The sequence below is a fragment of the Halichoeres trimaculatus genome, unplaced genomic scaffold (assembly GCF_033239565.1).
Source record: "Halichoeres trimaculatus isolate MK-OKI-2021-1 unplaced genomic scaffold, fHalTri1.1 fHalTri1_scaffold_2, whole genome shotgun sequence".
NCBI classification, from domain to species: domain Eukaryota; kingdom Metazoa; phylum Chordata; class Actinopteri; order Labriformes; family Labridae; genus Halichoeres; species Halichoeres trimaculatus.
The window spans coordinates 27278889-27304740 of record NW_027437180.1 but is presented as its reverse complement, the minus strand read 5'-3'; the positions used below and the strand labels follow the sequence as shown (position 1 = coordinate 27304740).

The 25852-nt window shown below is 43.4% G+C and overlaps 1 protein-coding gene across 6 annotated transcripts in view; it reads right to left on the bottom strand.

Moving 5' to 3' along the window:
• Positions 1-25852, bottom strand: part of lef1 (lymphoid enhancer-binding factor 1) — a 44223-nt gene that overhangs the window by 6512 nt on the left and 11859 nt on the right. The window contains exons 4-10 of one of the 6 annotated variants that reach the window (XM_074689197.1): positions 14274-14406; positions 9935-10025; positions 8391-8510; positions 7494-7656; positions 6638-6745; positions 4833-4881; positions 4256-4297 (exon numbers count right to left, since the gene is read on the bottom strand). In XM_074689197.1, the coding sequence (XP_074545298.1) occupies positions 4263-4297; positions 4833-4881; positions 6638-6745; positions 7494-7656; positions 8391-8510; positions 9935-10025; positions 14274-14406 (699 nt within the window). In that variant the 3' untranslated portion in view covers positions 4256-4262. The remainder of the gene's footprint in view (positions 1-4255; positions 4298-4832; positions 4882-6637; positions 6746-7493; positions 7657-8390; positions 8511-9934; positions 10026-14273; positions 14407-25852) is intronic. The other 5 variants (XM_074689206.1, XM_074689214.1, XM_074689181.1 and 2 more) reach the window with 5 other exon arrangements.

Sequence of the window (25852 nt, the reverse complement as noted above, 5' to 3'; positions counted from 1 at the left end):
AACAGATTTCAGAGCCCAGTCTAAACAATAGGGACTCTAGAGCTGCACACACACATGTAAACAAAGACCTTTAAGAGGGTTGTACCTGACTTTTAATGTGTTTCTTTCCCTCTTCAAATTGTCAAATGTGGTTGCAAGGCCAGGAGTAGAGACTTGTACCTACAAGTTCAAACCACATACTTAAATTAAATCAAGTTTGACACGCTTCCACCCTCTGTAAGTCCACATGCTAAGTGCTGAGAGGGTCATTTTTCCTCACAGAGAAAGCTTTGTGAAGGTCAGCGGAGTGAGAAAAAATGAGGACTGTTAGGGGCAAACATTTCCGACTCTACTTCCTCACCCACAGAAACATTAGACGGGCGTCGCTCTGATTTAAGCCCACATCTCACCCCTCTGCCTCCTCCTCCTCCTCCTAACTATTTTTCTTCTTTTTTTCCTGTGAAGAAATACAGCTTTAAAAACATCCGCTCATCCCCCCGTACGCTTGCTCAGAGCAAAACCCAGAGTCCTTTTTTCCCCCCTTTTTTGGGATTTGGATTCCTTCCCCAATTATCCCAGGTCACTAATAAGGCGTGGAGGGTGTGGAGGCACTGGGCTGTGCCGCGGTGGCCTGGAGGCTCGGTGCCAAATTGAAACGACTCGGGAAATAAGAGGCAGACGCTGAATCTTGCCTAATTGCAGCCGGAGTGTGTGGCTCATTGCTCAGATATGTGTGTGTGTGTGTGTGTGTGAGAGAGAGAGAGAGAAATGTGAGTTATGACAGTCTGAGAGGGAGAAGATGAGAAGCAACAAATAAAAAAAGAAAGATGGAAGAAAGAGAAATGGGATCGAAATGAGGGATAGAGACTGAAGGATGAGTGGCAGTTGAGTGAGATTGGATAAAGTCAAGAACTTGAGAGAATGAAGGATTTTCTTCTGGCCCTCTTCTTACCCTCCCTTTTCTCTCCTCCTAACACACTCACACCCTCCTCCCTCATCAAAGTCTTCTGACAGCTGACTTCTGGCTGCACACATCAGAGGGAGCAGAGCCGGGGCAGAGAAGGGAAGGGGGGGAGCAAGGGTAGCCACCAAAGCTACTGCTTAAACAACACTGTTTCATGTTCTTCGACCAGGGCACGAGGTTAGAAATCAACCTTGGTACCAAAACTAGATTTTCAGTGTGTTAATTTTTCAGAAAAGAAAAAGTATTCAGGGTCCTAAGAGAGGTGCATGAGCAAACAGACTTTAAGCACATCCTTTTTGCTCAATGACAAAGGAGGAGGTTAAGCTGAGGACAGTTTAATGGCAGATTGCAAGTGAGTGCAACTCGCCGGCTTCTCACCAGGCAGATTTCTTAGAACCCTCCCCTTTTGGAAAAAAATCCACACAGGCTGAAATTAGGGAGAAAGCCTCAAGGGCATGTATGTGTCTCATCCAGATAACTATTTGAAAAAGGCAGTGAATCAGCAGGCTTAGGCAGACAAGAAGGACAACAGGAAGTGAAAAAGAGAAAATCGAAAGAGGGAAGGGGAGATAGGGTACAACTGCACATTTTCAGGGAGTGTCAGGGTAATAACTTATCATTGTTGCACCATGGTCAGAGCTAGCTGTGTGGCGGGCTAGGTGTTTGACAAGCTAAAGAAAACAAAGAGAAGCAATGTGGAGCCATAAAGCTTCGCAGCATCTCACATCCTGCTTAGCCTCAAAGGCAGGAAAACTCAGGACATGAAGTTATTCTCATTAATCTACTTTAATCAAAGTATTTCACCAATTTATTCTAAAATTCTTTGTTATGGCAGAAAAAGTGCTGAAAAATGCACTGTCATTTAAGTCTCGTTGCAATTCAAAAAATATAAGGAATCAGTAGTTACTTCCACCAAGGAGGTCATGTTCTTGGGAGGGTTTGTCTGTGAACAACACAACTCAAAAAGTAACAAACAGATCTTGATGAAATTTCTATAAAATGTTCAAAATGGGATAAGGAAGAAGTGACTAAATTTTGGAGGTGATCTGGATCACTGTCTGGATCCAGTATGTTTTTAAAGGATTCTTTATCATTGTGAGATAGGGCTGTTTTCACCATATGTGTATATAACTCCACGATAAATGGGCGGATTGCTTTGCAGAATTATATAAGAAAAGGTGACCATAATTTCTGACACATGAAAAAGTACGATCCAGATCCTGGCAATATTCTGGATACTAAGATCTGCAATAATTTTCAACACTGTCAGGAAACAAATTATCATACAAACCTGCAACTAACACCAAATTGTAGCAGACAGACTGCTGAAAGGGAGTATAACATTAAAGTAGGACTAAAGTGTTGTGTGACAATCACAATATGCTTGGCGTAAGTCTGTGCTCTCTGACTGCTTTTCTAGTTATCAAAGTTATTAATCACATTGCATTTGTGTATTTCAGGCATCCTGTTGATGAAAGAGGTACCGTTAATGAACCCTTAAGAATGGCTACTCCTAAAGAAAAGGCACAATTTGTGCCATGGTTTGTTGAAATAAAACCATGCAGACTCAGAAGAACTACAAAACTCAGTATGAAAGAGATCTACGGTACGAAATTCACGGAGGCAGGGACGGTGTTGGATAGAGGGAGGTGGATGACCAGGAGCATCTGAGGAAAATATCAATCATGTCCTGTCAGCTTTCTCCTTAAAAACTAGCTCTCCTATTAAATGAGTTAGAAAAAAACTTCATTACGTACTCATGATTTTGTAACAATTTCCACTTCTTTGTTTATTTGCTTTTGTAATAACATTTTTCAATGTTAAAGCAACTTTATGGAGATCCTGTATAATCTAATGGTGTCAACAGTTGAACTTCAATATAAAAAGGTGTTTGGACCGTGCCTCCAAATTTAACTCATTAGCAAACTTCCTTTGGATGTTTGTTATGGATGAGACACAGATGGGATAGAGGCCACTGCAGATGAAAAGAAATAGACAAACGAGTTCATTTAAAGATGTTTTTTGGCGTCTACACCAAGCTAACCTCAATCCAGCTCTTTGGGATCTGCATAAATTGAGGGCTTGGGGAGTTGTGGCAGTATCTTTGGTATTATGCATATTAGTTTAAGGCTGTCACTGAGAATCAGCAAGGGTGTCCATCCCGCTGCGGCTAGGCGCTGCTAATTATTGGATCAGAGATAAAGTGCTTTTTAGCGCTCTCTCTCCAAGCTTTGAAAACTGTATGTGGCGAGCAAAAAAGAAAGGACAAGAAAAGAAAAGCAGACCAATTTGGGTTCAGAGAGAGCCACTGGGTCAGGAATCGATCAAGTGGAAAACCTTTGTCTGGTTTGGGGTGATTTCGACGTAAGACCAGATTTGTCACATCTGCCCAGCTTTCGCTGCTGCCGAAAGGGAGCGGAACAACAGGACGCTGCCAGACTCACAGGGAGGGAGAGGAGGAGGAGGAGTGAGAGGGGAAGAGCTCCAGAGAGAGTCAGAATGGAAGAAAACAGAGTTGGATTCACCACATACTGGGGATGTTAATCCTTTTTTTTGACAATGAAAAAAGACAGGTGACAGTTTCGTGAGGGTTTGACACGTCATTTAAATCAATATATCCCAACATATCATTCACATGTAAAAAAACTGCAGAGTGCCTTTGTTATGAAGGCATTATAGACACGCTGAAACCCCAGATACTGTGAAATCTTATTAAGGTATAGCATCTCATTAAGTTCCTGCCAAACAAGCTGCTGAATCCTGCTCTGCTTCACAAAGATGCAGAGGGAGACAACACATGTAGTCCATATGGGGCTGAGCTGACATCCTAGACTCCAGCAGCAGTTAAAAAAAGTCCTGGGCTGAAAAAGTGTTTTCAGATGTGTTATCTAGACCGTGTTTGGTGAACATTTAGAGAATGAGCTGCCTGATTTATTAACAGGTTTGATGCTTTATTTTTAATACAAGAAGACAAAAAAGACTGACACAACATCTGACCCTTGCAAAACATTCAAATTCCTATCTCAGCATGCACACACACTCACACTAAGAAAGACACACACACAGAAACACATTGCAAATCCAAGGCCAATTGCTATTGTGCTGAAGCCACTGAGCAAACTCCACGCACAAAGCACAATCCCTCTTCAGACCTTAACACCACTGACACAATGACTATGGCGAGGTTCGGGTGGACCTTTTTAGGATTAGTCTGTGAGTACAAACTCTCAAGTCAGTGTTTAGCAGCATAAAAAGCTTTGACAAGTATTGGACTGTTCAGACAGGGGAGGCGGATAGAGGGGTTTGTCTTACCATTTTCTCAGATGTACGCCGTTTTCATTCTCTGGCCTGTACCTGCAGAAAATTGCATCTTTTTTAAAAATTTTGGAGGAATCTGTGCTGCATAGATGTTTACCGTACAGACCAAAAAAAAACCTTATAAAATACTGACATTCTGCTTTAAGAAGTAATTCTCAATGGATTAGAGTTGCAGTGCTGAGAGGAGGCTCATAAGCGCAGCTAAACAAGGTCAGCAGAAAGACATACTGTAGAGCAGCAGGCAAACAAATAGTGCAAAGCCCAGAATTGGTAAGTAGTCGCAAAGAATGGACAGACTAATCCCAAAGTAGGTGTAATGTGTGGAGAAGGGACAAAAGGATGGAGGGATGTGCATAAAGAAAGAGCTAACCAAGACTGAAGCCAGAGTGAGGAAGCTAGATTTGTGTGTACCTATGTGAGTTTGTCAATGCCTACAGGGAAATTTAGAGTACCCAGTAGTAAAATTGTGTTAGTGTATAGTAACAATGATGTGAAGGATATGGAAAGATGGTGCAACCACAAAAGACAAAAAAAGAGAGAAAAAGAAGAGTAAACGGAGGGTTTGTCTTACCGGCGGTCGATTCCTGCATCTTCTCCCTCTTCCGCTTCTTCTTCTTTCCCTAAAAAATATACAGAGGAACACATAAAGTGTGGCTCCAGCACTCACGCTCACTAGACCACTCTGGTATCCTGCTGCTGACTGCCATGTTCACTCATCCCCTGCTGGACATCCAACCAGCATCCCCTGGTCTCCGGGCTCCAACGCAAACGGCCCCGCTGAGAGGGACAGGACAGAGCAGGCTGGGCTGATGTTCAGTGTCATCTTCCTGCTTCTTATAATAACTTGATTTTTTTAAACAATTTGTGGGCCTATTTTGAGTGCTAACAATATAAAGGTATCTTGTCCTGCTGATGTGGCCTCCCTGCGTCACATTTCACCGCCTTTGAAGTCCTTCTAATGACAAATATTAACATGAAGAGCAATTAAAAACGCTCAGTGTAATTAGGCTAGTCTAACTGGATGACTATGAAGAGCAGCACTCTTCTTCCAGCGAGAGGTGGTGGGAGTGTGTTAGGATTTATAGCTTATGCTAAATCCCCAGGGGGGAGACTATAGGTATAGATAGCAGTGCGGAGTCGTCCTAGTCAAATATGAGCAGCACTTTGGTTTCCTGCTGCAAAGTCTGCTAATCCACTTATTCATGAGCTAATCTGCCTTCTACTGCTGCGGCAGACAGGGGAGAAGAGAGACTAAGTGAGAGTGGGTGAGAGAAAGGATGAGGGGGGGGGGCACGCAGTTAAAACTATGAATGCTACACGCTCTCCATGCCAGTTTAATGACTATTTTTGGGTGTTTCCAGGCATGATGTGCAGCAGCTGAAGAGTTTGTTTATGGGGGGAGACAGGAAGAAGCACTCAAACGGATACAAAATTCACTATTAGAAATATCTGCCTTTAATATATCGTCTCTTTTTATCTTTTTAGGATGCCAGGTAGGAAGCAATACCTCTACTACTTACGTCCCTGTCAGATGTGTTTGTACAAAAAAAAGGTAGAAATTAAAAGCATACAGGGCTAGCTGTCATTAGCTGCTACTTTGCATCTCTAACTGTGCTGTGTCTTCCCCCTCAGCGAGGCGTGTTGGCAGCGAGTGGAGCAGCAGAGGCAGAAGGAGGAGGGATGCTGTCGGTGTCCGAGGGGAGGCAGATAAACACCACAAAGCACTTTGGTGGTGGAGTGAACGTGAGTGCTGGAGCCACACTTTTAATAAAAGGCTGGTGCTCTCTCTCACACACACACTCACACACACACACTCTCTCTCTGTTTCTCTCTCTCTCTCACACACACACACACACACACACACAAAATTCATACATACCACACACTAAAAACACAGAATTTCTTAGAGATACATAAGCACACATACACACACACCAAGAATATCTTGGATCCACATTTACAAACAAAATGGGCAGCAAGAGGAGCAAAGGTTGCTGCAGCTCGACTCTGTATGCAGGATACAGCATCCTGAACTCAGTCTAACAGGAGCTTTTTACATCCATGCTGATATGGAACATCAAAGAGTAGCAGAACCATCACCAGGCAGTTTCACTCACTGTGGAAATAATAATGTCCACGATACTACAATCCATTCTAGTGTGGACGGTAATATAACGTATGAATTACACATAAGGCTGAAACAAAGGGTCTGCAAATGGACCCCATTAGCATGGAGCTGGCTCATGTGAATTAATGTGTGTTGTTATTATCGTGTGTCTTTCAAAGAACATGTCATGCAACGCTGACAGAAACAAACAACGTCAAATCTACACACACACGCACGCACCTCTTCCAATCTGTTCTGTTGATACTTACATAGTTGTCTCGAGCAGACCAGCCTGGGTAGAGCTGCATGTGGAGCTGTCGTTCCTTGCGGGCTAACTCATAATACTTAGCTTGCTCTTCCCGAGATAAAGCATGCCACTGTTTCAGTACAAAGGGAGATTAGGAGGAAAAAATAGCATACAGTCAATTACTGGCATGCACTTGCATGTTCCCTGCATAGAGACGTGTGCTAGTATTTTGGTAAAGCTACAGAAAAAAAAATCTTTTTAACTTCCAAACGTTTGGTGTAAGGAAGAATGTGGGATAAAAGAGACACAAAGCAGAAGGGGAGACACATGATGAAGAGATTAACATACAGAGTCAGAGAGACAGAGAAGAGGGAAAAAACTTTGATTTCATATCAAAACACTGGTTCCAATTTAGCAGCTCTTTTTATTCAAACTATGTCAGCGAGCAATTACGCTACACAGGCCACAAACTCGGCTTTGCTGTGGCTGGCTGCCTCGACCGCTGGGCCTATTCGTTAAGGCTTTTAACATGGCTCTGTGGTTCCACTCTTTTCCCAATCCTCAAAAGGAACAAATTTTGTCATTTCCAACCGTGCCATTATCCAGGCATGTTTTATTAAAGCCAATTTGATTAAATGTCAGTTAGATAGGCAGGCTGGATCCATGCTGCTGAGAGGGGAGTAATTGGCCGGGGCAATCATTATAGAAATAATCACAGCAAGTTCATAAAAGCTGTATGTTAATACAGGGAGAATCTTTGTACTTCTTAAGCTAATTGGGCCAGTGAAGGCAGTCTGTGCAGAGCCACAGCTTGAACTGTGATTAAACTAAATCAACAAAGATAAACCACAGAAAAGATTGTGACCGGTGCCACCTACCCTTCGTCCCAGGATCTGATTGATGGCAGCACTCTCCTTCAGCGTGCACTCAGCGACCACATTGGCACGCATCTCTTTCATGTAGAGCATGAAGGCGTTTAGCGGCTTCTTGATGTGCGGTCTTTTGGGCTCCTGCTCCTTTCTCTGTTCGTGCTGGGGTTTCCTGTAAAGAATTAAAAAAAAAAACCACCATGTATGGAGGTGAATAAGGAGAAACTCATGGAAGGCTGTGGTGCCACAATGGCGACAAAAGCAGCGAGGTTCTGGTTCACTTTCAGCGGATGAGGAGTCAGCGTGAGAGGGGTTACCACGCCATGGGCCCGGGCCTCTTTAATCATGTGCAGTTGCATAGTTGCAGCCCTTCATGCGGAGAGATTACTTCACCAGTAATGGCAACCAAACGTCCTCCTCCACATCAGCAATCATTTAAAACCAAAAGGCGCTCTGCTCTGCTCTCCCTCTCCTGACTCACTTTCTAATAACCTTTTTGATACTCGTACAGTCTTGGAGCTGGGATGGCCATGAATAATGGAAATATTAGTGATAACCACTTCAGGGCGCTCACAGCACTTCCCACTGTGCACACTGGGGATGTGAACTGAGTTCATCCCAGGACTAATCTAGGACCTGTATCTGTTGCTGGCTAAGTGTGTTGTGATCCCTGAGGCCGAATGAAGCAGAGGCCTGTTATCAGCTGAGCACGGGCCCTCATTGCTTATCTGCTCACATCAAGGGAATGGGAACAAGGCTCTGACAGAGAGTTTGTCCTGCTGTAGTGGTGGAGTGCACAAATACCTGGAAGTGTGTCGTCTCAGAAAACTGCTGATAGAGTGAGGGTGGAGTAAGAGAGTAGGACTTTTAAAACACTGTTTAAAGTTTGTTTCATGAAGAACTTACATGTGCATGATGTCTGTCTCATGCAGAGGCTCATGTTTGACCTGCGGGTTGACGATGGCTGGGTGGGGGATCCCTGTGGCGTGGGGACCAGGGGGGCCGGGCACCATGTGGTGTGAAAACCTGCAAAAACAGCATTTTGAATTGCTCACACATAACGAAAGAAAGGAAGAGTAAAGCAGGGAAACTGTGACCTCAATGTGACCCCAAAAGGAGGTAAATCAGAAATGTACACAATCGTGACTACAAGTCATCCTTTAGCTCAGAAAACAGGAAGTCAGTGGTTGCAGTTGCTGTCAATGCACAGATTCCATCAGCCTCTTTCCTACAACACTGGAGCACTGTGGAGCAGCAGAGTGAAGCTTCAGTGACCCAAAGGGGCAATTTGGCTTACAGACAACAGTCGATACTGTTATAAAAATACACTGATGCACACAGTAAACAAGAACACATGAAAAACGAATCAGCAGAGCTGTGCCCTACATGATGAACCAGCTAAGATATAAGAAAAACGGAATTCTTACACTGAAATATGAGTTTTACTTTGTATTTTTCTCTGTGAAGAAAAGTAAAGAAAAAAGTGAAGACCTGAACGTTTTTGTGAGTTGTGTTTACTTGTGACATCATTCACTTCAGCGAGGATAAATACGAGTTTGCTTCCTGTCACCAGTCCATTAGTGGGACCATAAAGCCTGTCTTCCTTTTCCCATTGTGAACCATTCCAACTTTTATTTCAACACTCACTCTATCATTCTGTGGTTCTGTTTGAAATCAAGTGCTTTGTGTTTTTAATGTTCAGTAATGGGGAGAATTACAATAGACTGTTAACAGCACTGCAAACACAGTTTTTGTTGCCTGGTAATGGTTTAAGATCGGAGAACAAAATCAGCAGAAGCCTCTTGAATGAAAAGGTCCTCAACTTGAAATGTTTCCAAAATAAAAACAAAATGTATCTAACTGGCTGTAGGGACTGAGACCAAAGTCTAAGGGGGACAGCGGGAAAAGACAGTCTGGGCCTAATCCTGCACCTTACATATGGCTTTACTTGGCGTTTGCCTAAAGTCCTGTCTTTACCAACATCACACTGACAGGGAGAGACAGGAAGAAGAAAGACAGAGGGGGATAACTTCAGAGAAACATTAAAACAGAGGATGCAGCACCAAAAGAAAGAAAAAGGACAACAAAAAGAGTAAAAGCTGCTAAAATATATTGTCTTGTGCACATCAAGTAATGCTCAGAGGGAGAAGTGCTCCCAGAGAGCTTTGATGAGGGTTAAGCAGCCACATGGTTATGCAGGGGCACGTATGTGGTGATGCGTTTGACATGTGCTGGGCACACAGAGGAGCAGTGCGGCTGAAGCCACAGCCGTGCAGCAGGAAAAGCCAGAGGCAGACCTCCCCTGTGCTGCTGCTGCAGCAGGCCTCCAGCCCTCAGTTCAGCGCACGGGGAGTGTCAGAGTACGTCAGACGTAAAGAGAGAGCAGAATGACTGCTCCTTGTTTACATGAACCAACTGTGCATGCTTTTGTTTGTTTGTCTGAGACTCACCATCCCAGAGGTGGTGTGATCTGGCCAACTCCTCCAGGAGACAAGGAGTAGAAGTTGGGCATGTCTGATCCTGGGTGATGCCTCGGCATTCCTACACAAACACAATTGTTACAGGAAATGATGTTAGAAGTCTATGATACGATTCATCCATGTTCACCTGGATTAAAGCACAAACTGAAGGGTGTCAATTTGGTGTCAAATTAACACTCCCTGTGTCTGTCTGAAAACAGAATTTAATTAGGATCTCATTAAAAAGATGTCCATAAAAACCCCCAAAATAAAATATACAGATGATTTATTATTATTTATTTCAGGACAAGAAACAACACTTGATCAGGCTTTCACCAACACCTTGTTTTAAGACTTGTTTGATTCAGCCTGTTTTCGACGAGTCAAGGACAGTTTTCATGTCAGGCTTCTCGACCTCACATTATCAACTGGTATTAAAGGGATCATATTTTCCCCGACTTAGTCCTTCCACTGTGTTTCAGCATCTTTAAGCTGGTTAATTGAGGTTCCCTCTTTGTGGCAGAGGCTGCAGCTCTCCCTGTAGACACCGGATTGACTTGGACTAACAGTCTGTGGATCTTCAGGACTAAGCTCCCCCAGCTCGCCTGCTCCTGCTGGCTTTCAAGGTCGAGAGGGCTGCTTAGTGCAGGAAGATTTAGTTGAGGATGGGGATGTAAGACGACCACAGTTTAGGAAAATTTGGGGAATTGTCCTCTGGTTAATATTAAAATCAAATTTCATTTTATTTTTTATTTAAGGGAACGTAACATGAATGTAAGTCTTCAGATATATGGAATTATTAATCATACCCACAACTTCACGTGTGCTTCAACACACACACAAAGAAAGAAAAGAGGGCAAATGCTCCCAGATTAGCACCATCTCCTAATCCCTGCTGGAGCCAGCCTTTTCTCCCAGCCTCTATCTTTTCTCTTCCTCTTTCTCTCTGCAGGCTGTGGTCTGAAGGGGCCTCCCTCCTCAGAGAAGCAAGGCGAGCGGGGGGCTTATATCTCCAAAGCCAATGTTGCAACGCTGGATTCGTAGCGTGCATAGCACTACCCCCTGCCCACTAATCCACCACGTAACACTCCTCAGGGCCCTCCTGAGGGCAGAAGGCAAGGAGGCAAGGGGGTGAGGCAGCAAGGGAGGAGAGGAGAGCCCTGCCGTGTTAACCTTGTCACTCACAGCCCTGAAGGCGCCTAATTACTCACCGAGCTGTTCACACTGACACCCCAAAATGTTTCACATTGGCATTTCCTCTAAAAATAAAAGTAGTGAAAAGACTCTCATTGTTACACATGGAAATGATTTCTATCCAAATTAGATCTACAGTGTTATATTTCAGTTTTTTTGTCTCTCCACAAAACACTTACAAGGTTCAGATGCAAAATGTTCAAAGCCCACCTCCCCTCCTTCTCTGCCCAACCTTCTATCCTGCATTGCGGCCCTGTGCATATTAGAGCTCATAATGAGAAAATCCATGATTGTTTTTCATAATTAACGAGGAGATCAAAGTCTGAACCCACTAAGGAAGGCAGAGCAGCAATTGGTCGATATTAGAGGGAAACGGAGAGACAGAGAGAGCAGAAAAGAGAATAAGGGCGATTTAAAGCATCTCTGCTGGTACACACACATGAATGGGCCTTAGGAAATCATTTGCAGCTCACTCTGCAACTGGATCTCTTGGACTTGGATTTCTGTTAAGCTGAAAGCTAAAAAAGATCAAATATGGTATAAAAAGAAAAATCCTCCCGGGCTTTTCAGTGCATTTTAGCAACTCAGTGGACCAACACAGAAAATGAAAGCTCTACCTCGTAAATTGTACAACATGACAACTTTCTGAAATCTACCGCATGCATGTGCACGCTGTGTTTTATTGCTTGATTCCGTGTCAACACAAATTCTTTCCTGCCTCCATTGGAGAAATATTCAACAAACTGTGTCTGATGTATGATTCCTCTGACATATGTGGAGCACAGATTCTTTAAACGTCTCTCACTCCCTTCATCTCACTTCTCTGTGTGCTCTGTTCTACATCGTTATTTATAGCCGGTTCCTCAGAACCTCCCAGCCTCATCCTCAACTTTTTCATCGCCTACATCCTGTCTGATCCCTCTCCCCTTTTTCAACTGGCAGCTGAGGGAGAAGAAAGTCAGGAAAAGAAGAAAGAAGAAGAAGAAGAAGGAGAAGAAGAAAAGGTGCGGGACAAAACTGCGGAGGGCCCACGTCCTTTTCAGCATTAGTGAGAAGCTGCCAAAGTCTCCAGCTGCGTGGGGCTGAGGAGGCTGAGGAGGCTCGTCCTCACTGCTGAGCAGCTCGTCTGCAGCTGTCAGAGCAGAGCTGTGATGTTGTTACTGAGAGGCAGAGAGAGCAGAGGGAGAGAGGGCAGGGGAGCGCAGCGCGTCGTCCCACAGGCTGCTTCAAATGAGTTCATGTGAGGAGCAGAGAGAAAAGGATGACTTTGCTGTGTCACCTTTTGATTTTTGAGGGGTTTTGATGGATTCCTGACAGTTCTGGCAGGTAGGGATTCAAAAAACAACTCAGGTTTTAATACAGTTTAACGCAGAGTAAGCTTGCTCAGGATTGTTCCTGCTATTAGACTTTCGTTAAGTTCAGCAATGTGCAGTTTTTGTGCAAACGTGTAACTCCTAGTATCATCTGCCTTTCCAGCCTATTGACTACTCTAAGTGATGTTTGAGCTATAAGTTTTTAGTGTGAAAGTGCTCTTTACACAAAAAAATCTTAGAGTCTGCCTACTTATGTCAGGTGCCTTCTCCTAGACAAATTCCATAACACATAATAATGCCTCTTCCTGCAATACACGTTTTCAACACAAACCTATCCACATTAGCTGCTTTAAGTTCTGGAGTATCACTTTCCAAAAGCCTCAAACATTCCCAGAGTACTAAAAGTTTCTGACTGGAGGTGTACCACTATTGTTTTTATTTTGCCTGCTATCCACAGGAAACATTACGCTGACTTGATTTAACAACTCCTAATTATCATATTTTTTTCAGCCTGAAAGTTTGAACGTGTACCCGCCAACTTCCAATGTTACAGTTTTAAGAGTGACCCTGTGAACTGGTTAGCTGTAAGCTGAACATGTCAGTTGATATCAATTTTGCATAATGTTGAAACCATACACTGTAAACAAAAACTGCTCCCCCTGGTGACTGGCTGCAGTATAGGTCAAAAAATCCTGCTCCCTAGTCATTCCAGATGGGCTGTGGTCAAACTGTAAAAAATTAATACACCTCGTAGAGATGTTTCTCTCGTCCTATTGTTGTGATGATTTGAAGATATCATTTGACTGCCTTGTATTCAAGTTCTCTTTTTTCTGAAAAGTTTTGTTTCCGTTTTTTGTTAAAGGTTAAAAACAAGGTTTTGTATCACGTTTAACAATGATTGACAGCTGACGTTCTTGTGTATTTTTTGGGGGGATTGTAAAATATACTGGGAGGTAGAGTCAAGAAGTGATGAGACTCTCGAAAGACAACTGCTACCAATGCGCCTGTGACGGGGGTATTTTGGCTTCAAAACTCAATGATAAATGGCAGAACCATGCCGTCCACTCTTTATACAGTCTATGGTTATAACACAGAAGAGGTCTTTGGGAATGCATCCTGGTTTTGTTTTTTCATTACAATGACAACATATACTCATCAGAGGAGTATTCTGTAATAATCTGAAGACATCTGTGAGAATGCATCAGGCACACCAGGTAACAGAGACGCTGGTTACACCAAAACAAAGGTCAACCTCTGCCATGGTTTTTAACTCTTTCACTGCCGTTGACGTATTTGACGTCATTTCAGTGCGGAACGTTGCCCGCTAAAGAACAGAAAAAGGTAGAGACAATCTTTTTTTTCTGATGAAAGAAGAGTCTCCTCCATATTTCGGTTTTCTGTGTTTACAGAGTCATAGAACTCAATATTATGTGGGTTTTAAAAGATAGGTCAAAATGCGCTAAAACGGCTGGCAGTGAATGAGTTAAAGTGCATGAAGCATTTTGGGCACTTTAATTCTCCTTGTCGGTTCCTCTTGCTTATTTTCAAGTGCTGTTTCAACAAACATTTTTGCAATAAAATAAGTGACAAGTATGTCTGTCAGCTGCATATCGCCCATTCCTTTAACATGACTGTCTCCACCAATCAGAAGTCTCTTCGTTTTTTTTCTATTAAAGAAAAGTATTTTTTATCCAGTTGAAGAACGTTGCTAGTATTTAGAGATTTCTTTTCAAAAGCACAAAAACCCTCAAAGACACTTATTTACGTTATCTTTCTGCTGCAGAGTCTAGTGTCATTCTGTGATTTATCTGTATTGTTTCTACCTTGTTTGTTGTTGACATCCTGGGGATGAAGACCAGAATGGGACCCTGGGGCGAAGTGCTCATCGCTGTATGTGATCAGCGGAGTGAGAGGATGGACTGCATGGGACGGCTGCACCACGGGGACTTTGTTGGACTGTGGAGGAAAAATAAGAGAGGTTTAAAAATGATGAAAGATCGCTGGTTTTACACAGAGTTGAGCTGCATTACTCCATAAGCATAATGCTCCCGCTCCCTGCCACATGATCTGGGGACTGGTACAGCAACATATAGTGCTGGTGGTCTGCTTACGTACAGATATGAGGTGAAGTTTAAGGGTAAGCTTGTGAAAGAAAAGTTGAATTTATTCTCTTTTAGCAGCACCTAAAAACTTTGTTTAGCCTAGGTCAGCAGGACCAAAAACCCTACTCCCTGAAAAAGTAGGAAAACAAGTCAAAGAGGCGCATGGGCATGTTTGAGACAGCAAAAGAGAAAGAAAGAGCAAGAGAGATGCAACCAGAGCTGGAGAAAGCAAGAGATAGAGGGAAGAGAGGGGAGAGAAAAGAGAGATTCACAGGGTAGAGTTAGAGCAGAGGTCTTAGGCGGGAGATCAAAGGCAGTCATTAGCTGGTGAATAAGGGGAGTTCATTACAGAGCAAGAGCCAGGGGAAGGAGAGATGAGGGATGGAGGAGGAGGAGGAGGCGGGGGAGGAGAAGGGGGGGTGATATGGAGGGAGAGAGCGCGTGAGTGAGACAGATGTCTGCAGCAGTGCTTAATGCAGGGGTAATCACGTCAACAGTGGCCTCCCATCCCTGGCTGACTCACAGAGACCTGCCTCCTCCTGACAACCAAAACAGAGCGAGCCGGGTCCTCAGAGTCCCGGTACCAACCCCAACCCTCAGTCAACAGTGCTTGCATGCTTCGGCTGCACTGAACACATGGTAGCGCTTAGCCATGCTAAATCTACTGTTCACAACCAAAATATCACCTCCACAGGATGTCAGGCTAATCAGAGAGGACATCAGTTTACCACTCGGTGAGACAGGCTCGCACCAAAGCCCTCCCACAAGGAATCAAAGAGTTCAATGAAGTGGTGATCAGAGGCTCCGATGGGAGAGGTCACCTGATTTCAAATGTTGCAAAGAGATAATATTAAAGATCCAAGGAGACGAAATGGAAGGGATGCTTCCATTTCAGTGACATGTCCACCAGGGTGACATTCCTGCAGTGCTACGTGGTGATTGGTCCCCCTCCTCGCCCACTCCGACCACACACGCAAAACCCCTGGACCACAAGGGCGGCTGGAATGTCTGAGTTACCCCCAAAGCTCTCGCAGACTGGCACCGTTCTCAACTTAATACCACCCTCCCCTCCCTCCACCTTCTGGGAAGGTCCAAACTGGAAACACAAAAGGCCAGTGTGTGTGTGTGTGTGTGTGTGTGTGTGTGTGTGTGTGCGCATGTGGAAATAAAAGAGGTCTCCCCAACCACATGACACATCATCCACATCAGACGCCTTATCGGTCTGGGAATCTCATCTCCTCAAGCCATTTTCTTTCCCAGTCTTGCTCTCGATATGAGCCTCATCATGCAGCACAGTCCACCTTTAAACCACATGAGTTTAAACACGCTGCATGCTTCAGTCAAAACAACACAAATCCTGCCTGGAAACTAATTACACCATCAGGCTTTTCCACATCAGACCAGGTGAGTGTGGTTCCCTGACCCCAGTCAACACGAGTCAAAGGTGACGGGATAATCTGCAAGAGTGGGAGTGTCAGACCTCTTCCCGCAGAAGAGAGGGATTAGAAATCAGGGCTGTAAACCCTAAAGGAGGGCTAACCGGGCAGCTGGGACATGCCTACACCAGGGGCTAAATGATAGCTTTCTCGCACATATTATTTTACGCCTCTCCACTCCCATTGATTATCCTGTGGGAAAGAGATAAGAATCTGAGGAATTATCATTTAGCTACGAGACTTCTCTAACTTGTAGCAGCCATAGAGACAAAAGTCAGCATCTTCGTGTGCTTGTTTCTGAACAACATGCACCACAATACCGCAAAAATAACTCACTGATCCCTTGGCACCAGTAGAAGCTGGAAGCTCCAACCCTAGAGGTGAAGCCATTTTTTGTGCTTTTCCTGGTTCCAGCTGTCAAATCCAATTCCTCTCAACTTCTTAATAAACTGACTCTATTGTGAAGAAATCCACCGGAGAAACCATGCAGACCTCTGTGACCAATACAGAGTTTATGGCTATTTACATAAACTGTATACCATAACTAACAAAGTTTACATCAGAAGAAAACAGTGAGATGTCAGCTAGGCTCCGAGCTGAATTCCATACAGTGCGATGGGAAAGCTTTTCATATCATGTGTTCACTGTTTCATGTCAAAGCTCCTAAGTGGCAGCCATTATGGAGCCACCTATAATTGTTGAAGGTGGAGACTTGTTGCAAACCCTTTGCCACTCTTGGCGTGTCCACACAAATACATGAAACACTTTCACTAATTTCCTGAAGGAAGTAGTTGGAGACACTCAAGTGACCACAATCGTCAGGGTCACGCCACATTGAAGCAATTTGATCCCCTCTGATCCTGTTACTGACTGTAGGAGCTGTTAGCACACGCAGACGCAGCATCCGTGTTGTGACTGAGGGCGGCCATATTGGAGGTCTCCTTCTCATTGTATAGGAGAAATAATAGGCTTAGGATCTTTCTATTCATATTTTCAGGGAGAGCGAAAGAGGACAGGCGGAGAGGATTGAGAAGAAAACGTTCCATTTGGAATTTCATATCCAGGCTTGGCCGGCCCTTCAAGAGAACCCCTCAGATGTGGTTTTAAGAGAAATGCATTGTGTGGAACTGGAGCTGGCAGGGAGCCCTCATGGAGGACACACTCCAGTGTGTTTCAGCACGGAGAGCCAGTGACTTGGCGTGCCGTCGAAAATTGGGGGTGGGGTCGTTTTGTTTTTGTTTCCTTTCGTTGGCTGGAGAGGATTTGTGTGACTGCATGCCGGTGTCTCTAACCGTGTATTCTGCCTCCACCATTGTCCTGCTGAGGTTCCTGAGCATGTGCATGTGTGTTTGCATGAGTACATGCAATAACTACCCCTGCAATATAGCCTTTTAAGCATCACTCTCCCTCTTTCCCCTCGCAGCACGGCTTTTGTACTCCACTCAATTATACCACTTCTGCAGAGTGGAGTGGAAAAAAGGGAAAGCGAAAATTTTATAATAATCACTTCCCACTTCTGTAATTTATATGCAATGAGGACTCTTCGCGCCTGCAGCTACAATCAAGTGTGTGGAAACCATGTGAGGTGTTTCACAAACAGCTGGGGAGATGGCAGCTCAAGTGGTAGCGATGGATTCCCATGCTGCTAAATCTTTTCACTAAGAAGCCCTCCTCACCCCAAAACCCAGCCTCAACCACTGCACTCTGGAGGGAGCGCACCAAAAAATAAGGCCCTGGATGTCACAAGGAAACTTAAAAGAAACATGAGGCAAGAAATAGTTCTTGTTATTAACTGTGTCACCAAGTGTTTGTCGCAAATAACAACAAGGGATGAGTGCAGGAGAATATTTGTGCCCACAACAATGATGGGGACATTTTATTTGAACAGTTGAAAAGTTAGGATCAAAGTTGAAATTTCAAGAACACTTCAGGATAAAACTGTGTCCAGGTTTAAGTCATGATCTTGCAACGTGTATTTATATAGTGCTGCGTGATGCTATTCTTAATAGAGCAGAGTCTTAAAATACAGTGACTCATATTGTTTTTTTTCCAATAACCATTTGTTGGGGAAGAGAAGGCTAAATTGGATCATTTCAGTTATATTCTTTAAGGACTGAAATACTGAAAACATCTTTGAAGCTACCGTGCATTAGCATAAAGCTATAGGTAGATTTGTAGACAGGCTAAGTTGTTGCAAAAGCCTCAGACAGATCACTGAGGTGGAAACACCAGATACTTTTGGGTATCCTGACCAAAGGTATTTACCAAAGGTAATCTACTCCTGCGTAACAGTCTACTCTTAAATATTAGAACGGCTCAGACCCAAAATTATAAAACACTGACCTGGCATACTTCACACAAATTATCTTGGCCCACAAGCCTGACATTCTGACATGTGACATGCTCTGATTTATTATTTCATTTATTGTGCTACTTATTGTCTCTTAACACTTCTTTTAACCAATATTTGTTTTGGGTTTTTTTTTTCACTTCAGACCTTTAAAAATTTGATCAGCAGTGGTTTGTTTCAATGTTTTGCATTACATAACATGTACCAATGTATTATACACTGAGTCTGTGTCCAGGTGCTTCTCCCTCTGATGATGTGATTCTCTGCACACAGGTACTGCTATCAAACAGAAGAGGGGCTGTCAAATTTTAGCCAGCTGCCAAGTCAAAAGAAATGTGCTCAAATCAAAGATCAGAAAGACCAAAAGATGGCAAATTTTGATCAAGGTGTATTTGAAAGATTGAAATTAGCCAAGCTGATGTCAGGGCATTTAAAACCAGTTGGAATGTTAAGAGTGTAGAATAGTGTAGACCTTGTGGATGAGCTGATGTCATGTTTCCATTTCTAAATGTTTTGTAAACCAATAAAAAGAGCAGGGAAAAGCTAAGGTTTACTTGCAAGGGAGGCTCAAGTGTGACATCACCCCTGAATAACTAATAATAAATTTTGACTTTTTTCCTCTCTATTAATTAAAAAAAAATCTTCTTTTTTTATCCCTGGATCAATACTCTTCTAGATGATTCCAACTACCCGAGGAAATTAGCACCTTTATGGTGAACCGGAGCAGATAGCATCTACTGATTGTTTGCATTTACAGCGACCACAGAAGTCTAAATTATTTTGTATGTAACAGGAGTATCCAGGGCTTCAATTCTTCAGACCAGGTATCCACTCCAAGCAGCTACATCTTTCCCCCACAAATAAGCAAACATTCTCCCACAGACGCTTTCCAGTGTAAAAAAGAAAAGGGACTATGCCTCCCTCCTCCTCCCCACCATCTTTTCCAAAAACCAGGGGAGACCAACCTGAGGAAGCTTAAATAAATAACCAATTACCATTCATAGAGCGGGTTCAACCCCACCAGCTTGCTAAAAATGGAATGTTTTATTGGCAGGACGGCCCCTTGGCCAGAGGGCTTAATGTAACGAAACCCAATTAATGGAAAAGAAAGCCGGGAAGGAGTGCCACGCGCCCCGGGTAATGAGACGAACAAGCGAACCCAACCACAGGGACAGGAGTGGTGGAGGCTTCAAGTGAGAGGAAAAGCCTGCCCTGGAGACAAATTTATATCTTTACAACTCCCCCTTCTTCATGTCTCCACTTTTTTATATCTCCACTTCTACCTTCTCTTTTAATCTAAATTGTTTGTAAGCCCCACTCCAAAATTTGAAGAGAATTTTGACACTGAAGGCCAAGACCAGCTGGTAGAAATCCCAAATCTTAAAGCAAACTCTGTTCATTAAGCCACTTTGACTGCAAGGACAGCTCAAAAATGCAATGTTATGGTTTTATTGGCTAAAGTGCAAGACGTTATCATCATGTGAGGAAAGTGGTCATGCTGTCCTCTAAACACCACCATTACAATCGCACAGACGCTCCACATTAACACACATGACTGACACAAGCTGCTGTAAAAAACATGGAATCCAAAGGGGGGAAAAAGCCATTAAAGCTTATAGACATGCTGTAAACATGGTCATGGTAGAAGCTGAAAGATCAGAGACCGCAAAAACAACCCATCTTAATGAATTTATCACATACATGCTACATATGAGCACAAAAGAGCTATTAACAGCTGACTGTCTCTTCCCCCACTGCCGCCACCAAGCACAACTGAATACGTTGAGGTGGATTACCCATCATCCTTCAGTTGGCATGAAAAGCATGTGCTGCGAGCAAACCAATCACACAAGCTCTCACAGTGACATTCTGAAGATAATTTGTGTGAAATATGCCTGCCCGAGTTGAAAGGACTTTTTCCGCTTTTTAAAGTATTCAGCTCTTAATTTTTTATGTGGAGAAGCTATTAAAAAAACTAAGGAAGAGCAGCTGAACATTAAAATGATGCAGCTGCTGTTTTTCTCCCTGTTTAACTAAAGTGAGGTGGGTAGGACGATATATGACATCAGCACATCATGAAGAAGTTTGAAGTCAGGGGTGTAAGAATTATCAGATGATGTTTAGGGCTGGGCAGGGGTCAACATTCAATCTCAGACTTGTGTAAAATCACCTCCCAGGTGTCAAAGCAGTTTCACAGAGAATGTTGGTTTGGTATCAGGTGTATACTACAATTAAAGCTGACAATTTTGTGCCGCAGTTGATCGCATTGCAAGTTTTGCTAAGACACAAAGGGAGGAGATGCTAGACAAGATAAAATGTTTAGCAGCTTAAGTGTTGCCTTCATATCGTGGGGCATTTGAATCGAGTCATGTTTAGCATATTAACAAGAAGCCATTTGAACACCCCCTCGAACAGTTGTTTTTAGTATTAATATTTTTGGTTTAAAAGCTGTGTTACACAAAATATCTCTGGTCAGGCAGCTGCACTATCAACACAGTTGTAATGACATTACTGTACCATGCAGACAAGCACTGTTACACAAGCTAGTTTGGCTAGATATAATAACCATGCAATAATGGGACAGGTAAAGTTCACAGGTCTCTCATAAACATTACATCATGGCACAACTTTATTGGTTGGTAAATCTTTGGAAGTCAAGTACTGGCAGGATCTGGATCTGGATTTCTCTTGACCTAAATAAGTACAGAATAAATAAAAATTGCTAAAAATCTTTGTACATGACATGAGGTCTGGCTGCTCCGGTGTAATGGAAAGAATTTACAGGAAAATCATTAAACAAAAAGGCAAACAATAGCAATGAATCACCATTGGCACCAGTTCCAATTGGTTCTCAAGGCCCCGTTTACACGACGTTTCATCTGAAAACGCTCAAACGCAGTGAAAAAAATCTGCGTTTACACGGAAACGCTGATGGACTGAAACCACTGCAGTAAGCATGCCAGGCCTGTAGGTGGTGCTATAACTGTCTTGTCCAGAAGCCACTTTTGGGAGATCTCCACCTAAGTAGAGTTGAGCCGCTAATCTGGTGTATTAGGGAATAGTAAGTTAAAAAGTGGAGCAAAAGATGTATATTTTGTTGAAAAACAGTCAGCAGATTCAGCAGATTGAGCAGCACAAGCACAACAGGGTAGTTCACGACAATCATAACAACGGTACTGTTGTCCTGTTACATGCGCGCATGTGAGGCGGAGTATGATGTCAGCCTTCCAACTGAAAACGCCGGCTTACTGTTTACACGGCAACGGTGTCTGGAGCATTTCAGAAAAATCCCACCGTTTTCAGAAGTTTGCGTTTTAGGTCAGCCGAAACACCGTTTCCGGGTAAAATCAAGGCTGAAACGCAACAAAACTTTTGAGTTTCACCCTAAAACCATTGTCGTGTAGACGGCCCCTAACAGGAACCAGTTATCCATACCCATCCCTAATCATGAGCTACCGTTTATGCTTCACGTCAGGGGCTTTTCTCACCTTTTCAGGTTCTTATTAAGCATAATCACCTGCTGGACACTCTCATTTAATCATTAATTTGGCTTGGTTGACAAAGCTAGTTTAAAGTAGTTTGTACTCCCTTCTTAATGATGTTTATAATCAATAGTACATCTGGCATTTTTTCTGTTATAAAAATGAAATTCTGGTCATTTTTTGTCTTTTGATGTAAATCACTGATTAGCGGAAAGTGATCAACAGGCTTAAAAAGAGCGTTTGGGAGCTCTCTATCTTAATTTCGTTAATGTTGATTGCTGTATTCAGTGCAGATGCAGTTATAGAGCTTGACATGATTCTGTGGCACATGACGGATTGCTGTTGCGTTCGCACTATCTGAGCACTGTGTGGAAGTTGGTCAGCTGTGAGTGGAGGTCTGCTTTGTGTGTGTGTGTGTGTGTGTGTGTGTGTGTGTGTGTGTGTGTGTGTGTGTGTGTGTGTGTGTGTGTGTGTGTGTGTGCGTGCGTGCATGTGGTGGGGGTTGGGCAGCTGCTCTGGCAGAGCCCTGGGCAAACTGCAGGATGTTCACCTTGCGGCGGGGCACAGGGCTCATTATCACAGCAGGACCTGGTCACATCAAAGGACCGAGGAAAGGGCAAACATTCTGCTGAAGTGCCACTGTCAGCAGGCCTGCGAGCGCACACACAAACACATACACAAAAGACAGACCGCACACACACTTGAGCACCCAATATGTAGCAACAATGGCCTCAACTAAGTATATGGCCACTTTCTGAAAAACATTAATTTCAACGGATTAAATTTTGAGATATAAGAGGAAAATCATCACATCACTTAACAAGAGGAGAGACAGAGCTACCTGGTGCGTCAAGAAACTAGATATAGAGTATCTAATATTAGAGAAAGAAAAGGACATATCTGAATTCTCTACCATTACTTCTGTATTAGAAATTAGAGTTGACGTCTTTGACTGCAGCATTGCCCTTTATTTTTCTTGGGCCCCTAAGTTTGAACTTTGCATTCACAGCTGACCACAGGCAGAAAATGTTGGGTCACATTTTATTTTTCTTCCTGAATCAATCAGCATCCCTCTCTTCCAGCAACTATTTATAGCCGCGCTGCTGCTGCATTAACACACTGCATGATTTATCATTAGAAGCCAGCTCTGGTCTGCTGAGTAGATACATTCATGCCAGGCTGCACCGTGGTGCCAACATCCACATTCAAACAACAACATTTGAAGGCCCTGAGAGATGTACACAAATAAATACGCAGCACAAGCTAACTCTGTGTGGCGAGCACGCAAAAATCGTAGCCTCTGTAACAATAGCAGAGACAGACATGGAGAAAGAGGGAAATAAAATGCAGTGCAGAATGGAGGAAAAAGTGCTGATGAGTTGCCGCATGCAGGAGCTTCAGAGCCGTCGAACAAGAGGGGATTTGCCTGCTACACCTAGATAGTGTCCCCCCCCTCCCTCAGCTTTCGCCCAGGTATTCTGGGCATGAATGGCTGTCAGTTTGGATTTGAGAGCTCAGCGTTGAGGGGGGGAAAAAAAGAGTCTGGTGGGGGTCTTTGTATGTCTCTACCTGTAGAGACGAGAGCTGGAGACAGTACTCTTTTCCCTAATTCCAGGCTAGTTCTGTAGCAACATTGCACATTACATCCACAGGGAAGAAGAGGTAAATGCTAGCACTGCAAGCTAGCAAGGGAAAATCTGAACGAATGCAGACAGTGAACAGGCAGTAGAGGCGCTGCAGCATTTGTGGGGAAGGTTTTCAATGGCACACACTTGGAAATGTGGATGGGGAGGTGATTTGAATGAGAGCAGCTTGTGCTGGAGCTGTAGAGAGTATTGACCTAGTTTTCCTTCTGTATTTCACTCAGACAGATGCACACCCACCGACAAAGTGTGTAAGAATAGAGAGAATAAAAATACTGACGCCTTAGTGAGTCTGTGCAAGTGAGACTTAATGGGATATAAAAAATAAGCTAATGGAAAAGTACTGATGTTTGTTAACAGGGTTCATATGTTGGGACAGGGTTTTGTGTGTGGGTCAAGTAATATTCAAAAACTGCTTGGCACAAGAAGCTACCTGTGTCCTGGCTTTGATCTGAACTTTTGACCCCTCTGTCACATGACTAAAACTGATTTTTATCTCAATGAACCCATTGCAGATTTTACTCCCAAAGTTGTTTTTCACAATACATAGATTAAAAACCATGAGTGTGTTTTAGCTCTGGTTTTAATGAGGCCCATGTCAGAGTGCTAAAAGCAGTCATCGTTGAAGATCATCCTGTAGACCTTTCAGCTCATTCGCATTATGGACTGTGCAACAATACCTGTTGGGGTGCGAGTCCAAGTTTAAGGGATTAACTGGTAAAGACTACCAACAACTGCCTTTCAGCCTGGAATTAGCCACTAATCAAACCACACGTTTTAGGGAGTCCTTTCTAGCCAGGCGCACACGCCCCCGTTAAGATCTGAATGGAAAGCACAAAGCCATTCAAATCTGATCCCCTCTGAACAAATGGCTTTTCTTCATCCCCACAGACTCAGGGAACTCTTGAAGAACCTCTCCAAGGATCTGAACAGTCACATGAAAACTCTGCCTCGTCAATTAGTTTTGTGGCAGGGTTTTGTAGGCTTTAATACAAACAAAACAATGACCATGTACAACACAGCAACGGACAACGTCTGCTTATCCCTTGATACCTCTAAAGAAATGCTAATAGTGAATTTCAGCAGCACAAAGGAGACTCCTTAGGCTGAGGGCATATGGATACAGCGACATTGTGGGGCACACTCATGCACCTGATGCCACAACTCTGAATGATAAGCCGTACAATGGACACACTGTGGTTGTAATGCAGCTTTAAGCTGGATTTATTCATGGCCGACTGCTCTTGTTTTAATATAATCTCACTCAGCTATTAAGGAATCAATGTTAACATTAATGAGCAGGAACACGTGCTACTAATTATCTGGTTTGAAAAAAGATCCTTCTGTTGCTGATATTCGCCAATCAGCCCATCAAACTCATCAGGAACCATTTTTAGAACCAGTTTCAGCTCTTTGAAAATTTAGATAAGCCAACCAAGGTATTTTAGGTGCGAAACAATCTTCAGGCTTTTGGCTGTTTGGGTGGATTAAACACTGCAAATGTGTGTCTACTTTTATACCAAGACTGCAAATGATAGCTAATACCAAACAACACGGGTCTGCATCTGAACAATCGGAGAAAAATTGTGTAACAATATCCATCATTTATAAGTGTCTTCCATGTCATCACAGGTTAAACTAAGAGACAATAAACACTCTCCTGTGCCCCTTTAAAAATATGAGGATTTAGGTGAACAAATTGAAAGTTTTTTAAAAAAGAAAAGCACAACTTTCATTTTATGTGGTCACTTGCATATGGAAGGAGCGCCGCTGTATGGGATGCAAGAAATGCAAACGTAGAATTAAGGTGCGGGGCATGATGGGCACTCACTTCCTGTCTTTTGAGATGAAAGATGGGGGAATACAGTGGGGGTGGATTGATTTGATGTTTTGATGCATTGTTTGATGACGGGCAGCTCAAAGTGGTAGAGGCCTCTGTGATGTCTCTCCATTGGAGGACATGAAAAGCGTCACCTGGCCTCATAGCTGAGGGGTTATGGCTGCGAGTGGATTTAAGGGTCCCCGCAGAGCTGGACGCTGGCTCCATTGATGCCACATAATCCATTCAGCGTGACCTTTACATTTTTAGAGTCTGCTTCAAACTATCCTCATCAACTATGTTGTTTAATAACAGGATGGTATATGTAATTTATTCAATGTGTACATCCCAGGAGAAAATAAGTGCCTTCCATCACTGACTGAGCGGTCCTATGATCAAAAGAAACATGAAGCACAAGGCGAGCTCATCTGATGAACAAACACGTTCTTGCTAGATATCTTTGTGGGTTTCATCATCCTGCATCAAGTGACTGCTGAGGAAAAAAACAAAGCCTTGTTCTCATCCCTGTGACATCAGCGCTTACAGAGCGAGCACAGAGGAAGAGTCAAA